The following is a 10,228-nucleotide window of genomic DNA, read 5'->3' as shown; positions in this document are numbered from 1 at the left end:
TATCAACTACATTTCTGTCCTCTTTCTGCGGTGTTAACGGTGTACGCTCTGGCTCTACCGAAATGGAAGTGCGGTTATTTACATGCCTAAATGTCCCTTTCTCCATCGGAAGCTTATCTCGAATACTTTTACGCTGTTGTTTACCGTGAAGCTTGCGTTCCTTCCTCGGCACAAAATCTGCTAGTGCTTGTCGTTCGTCCGCTTTAGCGCTGTTTTGTGAGAATTTAGCTGCACTTGGAGATGATGCTATAAAATAGATGTGAAGGATAGACAAGTATCGTCTGAAACGTTCTGCCAGCGAGTGAGTAGTTCGGGTCGAAGCTATCCAAGGGAGAATTTGATGTTAACTTTAAGAGTATTGGTTATCGTTCTGTGCCCAGAGTATAGATTTTTAAGTCTAAAAATGTAATTTAGAGTTGGATTATTTCGTGGCTAGTTTTTTGGCAGCCAGGATAGCTCACCTTATTATTTTGACTTTTTGGCAGCTGACAATACAGGTAAAGAAAAATCACCAAAAAATAAAAAAAAAACATAACGGGAAGATGGATAGCTCTCCGAAACCGATATTACTGCAGGGCTTCTATCGCACTAGGAGAATAGACACCTTTAGCATACCATGTACTATGTTACCGTTACCGTTACCTGGAGTACCGGGAGCCCGCCCATCGCAGGTGAGCACGCGCTGATTGGTCCAGATGCTGCAGGCGCGCGCGCAGCTGCCGGGTACGTGGCGCCATCTGGCGCTCTCAAGGCGATTCGCGCATGTGGCTTTGGCTGCGCGTGGGCTCCCGGTAATCCGGTACCGGTAATGGTAACACAGTACAAGGTATGCTAAAGGTATCTAATAATCCCGCTCTCCTTCTTCAGACCCGCTGTCATGTTTCCCTTTAGATTACTTGCTTTAACTTGAACAAACCAAGTGGTAAACATTATTGCGAATTTTAACAAGACAGGCAAATCAAAACACACAGGCAATATTTTTATTGCTTTGTGACACAATATTTCGCCAGTTATCCTTAGATCATAGAGCCTTCAAGGTTTCGCGTACTCCAAGAGGCATTCCTGCAACGAGAAAATAACAGATAGTAGATATCGAATGGCAACTATTTGAGCCCGCGCACCTGTATGTTAGGCGTTAGAAAGTTTTAGCACTGATCAATGGCTACGCGGCAACTCTTTGCACCAAGATCAAAGCAGGGACGTTTACTTCCCACTGAGCATGCGCGATAGGCATTCGGCTGGTCCGGCGTACGTTTACTCTAGTACGCCTCCATTGCGCTGAAGTTCTCTCTTCCCTGTAACAACTGCTGTTCAGTTGCATGATACAGGTATTGTACGAAACGGCAGGCCATACACTGTACAGAACAGGATTACGTAAGATAATTTAGAAGCACCACTAATTTGAGGCGGTTATGGTTTTGCATCTCAGTTTATTTTTCACAGGCGGCAAATGAAAGGACATGTGTACAAAATATAAACCTCCGGACGTCTTCACAAGGACTAAAAATAACTTTGGTACCAACCAGAAATTTTCAACAAGAGATGTTTTTCTACAAAGCACTTCATTCAATTTGTACAAGCTGACGTCCACTGCGTTAAGCTTACTTAGTGCACATCATGATCTCTTCTTGAAAGTATGCGTCGTCTAAAAGCGTCTAATTTTCGATGCGCCCAAGGTTAATGTACGCGGATGGAATAGCGTTACAATAGCTAATCCTAGTGTTGACATTAGAAAAGTATGTTTTCTTTTTTTTTTTTTTATAAATAACACCGCGCAATAATCATGTTTTTGTTTTGCATTTCAAATACAAGTTTACCGTGTGGCATCGAGAACTCCAGTTACTTAGAGCCGTTATTAATCCCTTTATGTTGAACATGCTTTATACCTAGAAGCCATTTGCTGTCAGGCAGAAGAACATATGCCGAACAGGAAAAGAACTTGGTGTTTAAGCCCGACAAAAAATGTTCACTGAAAGGAATTAAACCCCATCCGAATTCTCTGTTTATATGAGTACGGTACGCACCCAGACACAGAGCCTTAAACCCTACAGCTGCGTTTAAGGCACCCTCACACCCGTGTAACGCTCTCACGAGGACCGTAAAGAAAAATTACTTTATGGCTCGTTGTCTTTACAACGACGTGACTCGCGGCTAAAATAAACCGCAGTGGCGGTATTTCGATGAAGACAGTACTGCGGTACTCAAGGTTAAATATATCTGTTGTGGCCGGGACAGAGAGAGAAAAAGAGGAGAAGGAAATGTAGGGAGGACGCGCTGGTTTGCTACCCTGAGCTGGGGGTAAGGGATGGGGTGGTAGAAAGAGGTCAGAGAAAAGAGAGCTTAGTTCAGAATGGAAGTAAAGATTTTGAGCATGGAAAAGTCATAGATTACCACGCAGCGGCTATCATCATCATCAGCAGAAGCCTGACTACGCCCGTTGCAGGGCAAAGGCCTTAGAAACTAGAAATGAAAAAGTCCCTGTCAGGCCTTCCGAGACAAGACTTCGATCTGTGCAGCCACCAACCGAGAATCGTCATCTCCGTATAGCTGCCGGAGATCAAGGTGGTCATATGCACTGCACAGCGATTATCCTTCAGCACTAATTACAGGACACTCACAGCGGACGTCCCGTCAAACGCACAGCTGGCACGGGCAGAACGGTGAGCCATACCAGTAAGAAAAGAGCAGTGGTTTGCGGAGGCAACGCCTCCCCACGGACGACACAGAGGTCGGAGCTGCAGGTCACGCTCCAGGGAAGGCAGACGGGAATTGGAAAACCGGCCCGAATTCCATGAGGCAAGCATTATCTCCTGAGCAAGCGTACAGCCTAGACACGAATACGCCTATATGGGAGTAAAAAGAGAGGAAGCAGTCCTATAGCGCACTGCTTTTTATAAAACGGAGTGCGTTAAAGACATCTTACTCCCTGTTTACTCCTTTTTGTTTAGAGTGTACGACGCCTGCTGCGTTCACTCTTGACATCGAGATCGAAACGAAAACGCCGTCGTGGTGGGCAGTCATCTCGGCCCCATTCGCGCGGTGATTTCCTGCGATGCCTCGGTGTCCTGGTAGCCACTAGTATGCTCCATCGTGTGGTTTACTGATGGCGAAATGATGTAAGTGTCGGATTTCTGGGGACAGTTGTTAATATGATCCGCAGCCAAGATAAGCTTGTAAGCCTAGTAGGACCGCTTTTGAGTCGGTGAAAATAGATCAATGTTGAGGGTTTTCATGATTACTGTACTCGAAAATGTCTGGTAAGGTGCTTTTAACTTGCTTACAGTCGGCCTTACGGGGATGACCACAGGACCCTAAGAACTGCTAGAGTTCTCTAAGCCATCTCTGCAGGTGTGTAGTCAGTGTCCGTAGTTGCCATGCAGAAATCCTAGAGTGACCTGCTTTAACGTTGAAGACGACAAATTAGCTTTCTTCGTGACCCCGGATGCAGAAAGAAGCACAGGTTAATCCAGGCTTTATAATGGAGAGGACGGTATTGAGGTGGTTTAACCAGTGAAAACAGAAACACGCGATGAGCATCAATGACTTCGGCAAATGACGTACTTCGCCTGGTCTCGGGAAGGCTGGCAATGTAATGGCAGGGAATTCGAGAGATGGGTCGGATATACCCTCTCAGGATCTCTACCGCAATATAGGCAGTCGTCGAATACTTTTGGGTGGTGAGAGCGGTTGAGTCCGTAGAGGAATATTTGGGAAATCCTAAGCATGTCCGGACAGCTTGTTCTGGAGCACCTCGGAGAGTTCATATAGTCGTCTTTCTAATGTCTCTAAGTACTGGGAGACTGTACCGCCGGAAGCCAACGTGTAATGCATTGCCGAGCTATGGCATCAACAGCACTGGCACGGCAGAGGACTTCAACCCGAGAAAGGAGAGAATGCGAGCAGTGGCTGTCAGTATCGTTTTCATGCACGAGATATCCATGACTGATTTCGGTCGATGATAACTCCAAGAAAGCGATGGTTTCTTTCGTAGGGGAATTACTTTGCCAATTATATTTTGGGCGTAATGCTACATTGAATTGCGTCTAAATATCTAAATACAAGAGAACACCTTTGATAGAGATCTACCGGCACTGCAGGTGAAAATAAGATGTACAAATATCGGCTCCCTTTTGAAGTCTTGCTCGAACTTGTGGAGCACCTCGAACATTAGATGCACATAGAGAGATGTCTGCATAGATGGAAAGCTTGGCCGATTTTGGCAGGAAATCCACAAGGCCTAAAAGTTAAAATTTGTATGCTGGGCTCAGCATTCCATCTTCTGGGACTCCATGGGAGATTTAATTAGAAGGCGATGATCCGTCCTGAATATTCACAAAAAGTTACCTTTGGGTTAAATAACGACGTATCCAGCGTAACACGCGACCACTAACATCGCCACCCTTCAAAGCGTACAAAATGGCCTGATATGTTGCGTTGTCGTATGCGCCTCTAATAACGAGGAAAAACATCACGGTCAATAGCTTCAAATATTTTTCGCGCTGAACTGACGAGAGGTCACGTCGAAATCCGGAAAAAAAACACCGATATATATTTCGTAGATATGGGAGAGGATTTTGTTAGCAGTGGGCGTAATCACGCTGGTGATGATCATGATATTTGACAACGCTTCAAGCACCGCTCCATGCGTGTAAGCACCATGACTTTACCAACGCAGCTCACCAGTGCTACTGGAAGGTAGGACGTGTGGTTGAGTAATTACTTGCCATGTTTAAGGAGTTCCCAGGTATTTTAACGAGACGACTGAACTTCCATTCTTTAGGAAACGTACCTGGTCCCAATGACTCTCTGTAGAGTGCGTATAATAGGCATGTACGTAGGCGGCAGTGACTTTGTTATGAGTGCAATTTCATGTTTCACAAGCTAATATTTCTTACCAATGCTGGTCTCAGCTTCTCTTTTTCTCCGTAGATCTCCTGCGATTAGGCAAAACGTGAGTAAAAACACTACATGAGTCAAGAAAAAGAGAGAGAATACGTTGTCCTCAATCTTATACATACCAAGACATCATCGGTGAGCTGGCATTTGATTGACTGAAATTGGAAATAGACACGTCATTACTGCTTGTAATTACAACCTGAGCTACTACAGTAAAGATATAGCTCGCTATCATCAAGGCTGGTAGTCGAACTCCTATGTAGGTCGCACGAACTCCGCGTCTGGGCTATGACTCTCACATATTGAAGGCTGGAGAGTTATTGACCAAAAGCGTTCAACGCAAAAGTTTTGTGTGCATCGTGAGTGTGGTGGGCTTTATGTTTAAGCAGTTGATCAGAACAACCCATGTACAGTCTTCGTCAAAAGTAACCAGGCTGCACGTTTTTCTTCTCAGTCGTATATTAAAGCTATTATGCCAGCCTTCAAGCTCTAAATCTCTGTATGGTAACAACAACCCCTGTTCTCACCTTCAAAAAACTTTTTGATATTTAGGGAAGCCGTGAAGGCTCTGTTATACGAATGAGAAGCAAACCATGGAGCCTGGTTACTTTTGACAAAGACTGTACGCATTTTTTAAAATGCCTCTCGCTGAAACCAAAGCAGCTTTATTAGACTCTGCGATACATGCATTCTGTGGAATGTTGAGAAGAAAATTTCAAAACTCCGACATCCCACGAATCTTGTAATCGAAGTTAACAGTTTTGTTTAACAGCAAACCTGCCGAATTCACTTGTCAGGAGTTTCATCGCGGTTGGCTTAAGAAGCGTGCTCGTTAGCCCACTCTTCTGATCACGTTCATTGTGCTGCAGCGCAAAAACTTGGCAGATGACTCGTATCCTAACAAAGTACCGTCTACTTTTCATTATAATCAAATACACGCGCAGTGCACAGAAGTGGGCCGACACTGTCCACGATTAGCGACGGTGGGCGTGAACGGAGTTCAGAGAGAAATAGTAGCCTATTCACCTCCCCGTACAATCCGTCTCTGACGCAGTCCTGGCTGTAGTCCGGAAAGCCTCTATCTAAAATCTTCTTCACGCACGGGACGGCCTGAAACAAACAAAGCGTATACTGTGAGCTGCTCTCGACACATCATTACCAGAAAACATTCGGTTATTTTCATTTCGGATTAGAGGCGTACTGGAGACAAACTTTATTAGTCTGTCCTGGTAAGACCTGATGGACAGGTCTGAGCTCGATATTACCTTTTTACATTAGGCATTGAGTTAGAAGAGTGTAAATAGGCTGCAGGACTATTCTTTTGAGAACCAAACTGCTTGACCAACCAGGGCAACACCACATATGCCCCTTTCTATCATCCATTCCGCAAACGAATGTGAATGATAAGAAAAGGAAAGGTTTCAACTTGAGGACATGTGGAGTGACAGTTAAGCCGGCATAAGGACAGCAAACAGGTTTTTTTCTCTCTTTTCTTGAATCGCACGCATCAAACAAAGCTACATACACTAACTCCAGAGATGCTACCCACCGCTTCCTGCAATCATTAATCGCGAGACCTCGGTTTCTTGGGGACTGTAACGGTGTACGCATGTAACCTCCGAAGATGTGCAGTTTATGCAGTTTTCAAGCTTAATTCGGGCTGAACTTACCTTAGATGTCGAGAGTGTTCTAAAGAAGTAAGCAAGCAGCCTCTTTTGTTCTATATATACGTATACAAAAAACAGGGAATTTTGGGTGGCAGGCTTAAAGAAGGAAAAACAGCCATCTGCCACTCGCCCAGTACACGAAGATTATGCTTCCGACTTGACAAAAACCAGAAAAATTAAACGGCCCTTTTTTCTTACATATTTGTTTTGTTTTGTTTTCTATGCTGCTGTTTTGTTATACGACCTCTATATGGGGACTTCAGCGTCGTCCGAACACCCGCTGGTGATGGCCGAGCTAATCTTCGATCCTTCTCGAACAATAGGTCAATCGGGTGTCAGGCGGGTCAAACGCAAGAAACTGCGTCCGTGCATTACCTTGACCGCGTGCATTACCGTGTGTCAATCCAACCCTACGCCGCTCCGCCCCCACCCAGTAACTGGCCACTGCACTCAACTGCTCCAACGCTTTTAGCAAAATTCACTGACTAGAGTTTACTTGTAAGCGCTAATGCACATGTTGCGGCACATACTCAACAGGCATCTCGCACCGCTAGAGCTTGGAATCAGTATTTGTCACTAACGCATCCGAAGTGGTACTTCGCAGTTATCACAAGGAAAGCTCCAAAAGCGCTGAATTCTTCCGCATGGCTTTCTTGTACATTTTTTCAGCTACTCGTCGGGCTTCGTGCCTCCAATTACTCTACATAAGGTTATTGAATGCATGCGTACGCTCCGAATATGTCTTGTTCTCTAGCAGTAACATCAAGGTTAGAATAGGTTAGAATGAAAAGAATGCGAGATTCGCTGTTCGCACAGTCAGAACGAAATTACTCAAAGGGATGAAACCCACCTCGTATTCTTTCCAGCGCTTGCCCACGTTATCCAGGACGCTGATCATGCTGAACAACTTCGGGGCGCACTTCTGGAACACTAAAAAGTTTTGGGTAACCAAGGAAATGCCATGAACTCTGAAGGAATTCTCAACTCAAAGTGTGCAGCCGAGACATTTTCGATTGAAATATCTACGAAATAGTGTTAAATATGCCCCTTCTTATGTATATAAAAGCGCCCTGTTTGTTACACATGAGTGCTTACGCACTGATAAATTGCGACACCAATGCCGCTTTCACTAAATACGGAGTTTTTGTACATTAAGAAAGCTTTTAAAAAAATATTACAGGCGCCACCGCCCGCAATTGTTTGCGCTAACAAACTGCTGTGGCTTTAAGGCAGTTTATTATTTCGCATCTTTGATGCTAAGCTACGCCACATTCACTTCACTACGGTGATCACGGAGTCCAATGGTTAACTGTTGACGTCATGGATGTGAACTCAAAGGCTGAAAAATTTTTTTAATGCAGTTTTCGCAGCAATAAGTAAGTTTTTTTTTTTTTCTGCCGAGCAAACACTAACATAGCCAGAACGAACCTTACAATCTATTTTTACTCAGAACTGGAATTGTATGCGGTTGCCCTTATGTACGATTCACTGTTTTCCCCAACACACGTCCCGTTAGCCAGAGAGAATGCTATCCAGCTTTAATGTACTGTGGGCCGCACACGGCGGGGACTGCGTTTACGCTGCATTGCGACGCCATTTTCTGGGCTCGCCTGTTATTGTGACAGCCGACAAAGTTGCCGGTTTTCTCCAGACATACGCAACAAATCTGAACAGAACGATTTTTGAGCGGCAAACCGTTTATGAACGCAACTTTTTCATATAATGTAACATTTCACAATAACAATCAATATATCCGCAGATTACCCGACCGCAGTTTTGTATTTTTTTATAAGCGTTCCCCATTGGTTTTGTATGAAAAGAAACACTTTAAAAGAAAGATTTTGTTGCATATAAGAAGTATGGACGTCTATTCTTTTGATATGTAGCAAAATCTTTTTCTTAAAGTGTTTCCATCGACCCAAAATTCCACCTTCAAAATTATTCATAACAGTGTCTTACAAATTTCCAATTTTGAAAATTTTTGTCTGAGAATGTTGAACCTGGTACGTCGTTTGAATAGGTAGCGTTACTAGTTGGTGAAAACGCCTAAAGGCGTCGCAAGAGCAGCAAGCCACGCAACCGCGTGTGATATATAGCCCACTCTTGCTCCCGACAGTACATGTGCGGCTCGGGGCGGCAACTTTCCATCAACGTCGAGGTGGCCATGAACGCATGATGCTGGCACGATGTCGGGATGGACATGAAAGATGGCGCAGTATGAGACCAGGGGGTACGGTGCAACTGAATATTATTTTTATTTCCTTTTAGGTCGCCCCAACTTATTCAATGTCACTTCTGCGCCCCAATTCCGGGCGTTTTCTTTCGACAGTTTAAGGTCTGATCATTTCGATTGGCTCACCTATTCTGCATTGTGGCTTCATGGTACCAAGGTTGAAGGACAGGAGAGCCTTGCGGTACTCCTTGAAGGTCATTGCTTCCAGTTTCCCCACCAGCAGACAGGAGCAGACGAGCAGGAGCAGGACGAGTCGCATGCTCGACGCCATTTCTAAGAGTTCCAGTTCAGTCTGGCCGCGTTCCCCATGCATGCGCCTCTTTTTTTAACGGAAGTGACCAGCTGTCCCAAGCTCATCGAAAACACGGGAAAAATATACATTGTCCTTGAGAGCGACACGAATGTCCGTCCCTGATGGATGCCGTGTGCTCTTCTACATTTCACCCTCTCGCTTTCAGCACTCTTGCGCGTATCAAAAAAAAAAAACGGCACCTTTTCATGTCACCGTGTCAGAAGAAGCGTGAAAAATTAATTTTTTATTGAGCTGCCGCTGCAGCAAACGAAGCACGCTCCTAGTTAAGCTCGCCTCTGAAGAGTTATATGTATCTTCCTACTACACTTTCCTCCGGCCTGTTGGCGCGTAGTTTATTTGGTTCCTTAATTATTTCACAAATACCACCGCCCCGCCGCGGTGGCTCAGTGGTTACGGCGCTCGGCTGCTGACCCGAAAGACGCGGGTTCGATCCCGGCCGCGGCGGCTGAATTTCGATGAAGGCGAAATTATAGAGGCCCGTGTACTGTGCGATGTCAGTGCACGTTAAAGAACCCCAGGTGGTCGAAATTTCCGGAGCCCTTCACTACGGCTTCCCTCTAGCCTGAGTCGCTTTGGGACGTTAAACCCTAATAAACCAAAACCAAACCAAACAAATACCACCAGCCTAAGTAAACAGGCTTTCGACTGAAGGGGTTGGCGCATTTGCCGCTTTTCAGCGCCGCTCCGAAAAAATCAAACGGACCGTCATACCCAACAATTCTGGACAAAAACATTTTTGAGCGGGAAACTTTTGACGAACGCAGTTTTTTCCTATATTCGCAGTTTTTTTTCAGTTTTTTTCATGATAACAATCAGTATATCCGCTGATCTCCCGACGGCAGTTTTGCATTTATTTTTTCTATTAACGTTTTTGCTATCGTCAAAAGCGTTTCCCATTGGTTTTCTATGGCAGCATCAACTGTTCGATGCGATTGATGGAAACACTTTAAAAGAAAGATTTTGCTGCATATCATAAAATGGACCATCGCCTTCAATATTCCCATGACTATATCTTACCATTTTCTAATTTTTGCCCCTGAATGTTGGACATGTTTAGAAAAAAAAAATCCAGTTATCAAAACCGATGCATCCACGATCACAGTAAACGAGCACATAAGG

At 44.8% G+C, this 10,228-nt stretch overlaps 1 protein-coding gene across 1 annotated transcript; it reads right to left on the bottom strand.

Moving 5' to 3' along the window:
- Positions 1-958: 958 nt before the first annotated feature.
- Positions 959-9,097, bottom strand: LOC149358409 (uncharacterized). The gene is made up of 6 exons (XM_089568833.1): positions 8,923-9,097; positions 7,414-7,493; positions 5,923-6,006; positions 5,019-5,051; positions 4,896-4,934; positions 959-1,062 (listed from the first exon to the last, which is right to left on the bottom strand). The coding sequence occupies exons 1-6, from the start codon at positions 9,065-9,067 to the stop codon at positions 1,033-1,035; spliced, it is 411 nt and encodes a 136-aa protein (XP_089424959.1). The 5' UTR covers positions 9,068-9,097; the 3' UTR covers positions 959-1,032.
- Between the last annotated feature and the right edge of the window lie 1,131 nt (positions 9,098-10,228).

The sequence above is a fragment of the Amblyomma mixtum genome, chromosome 2 (genome assembly GCF_055824585.1).
Source record: "Amblyomma mixtum isolate Tamu chromosome 2, ASM5582458v1, whole genome shotgun sequence".
NCBI lineage: Eukaryota > Metazoa > Arthropoda > Arachnida > Ixodida > Ixodidae > Amblyomma > Amblyomma mixtum.
This window is presented reverse-complemented; position numbering and strand designations above follow the sequence as displayed.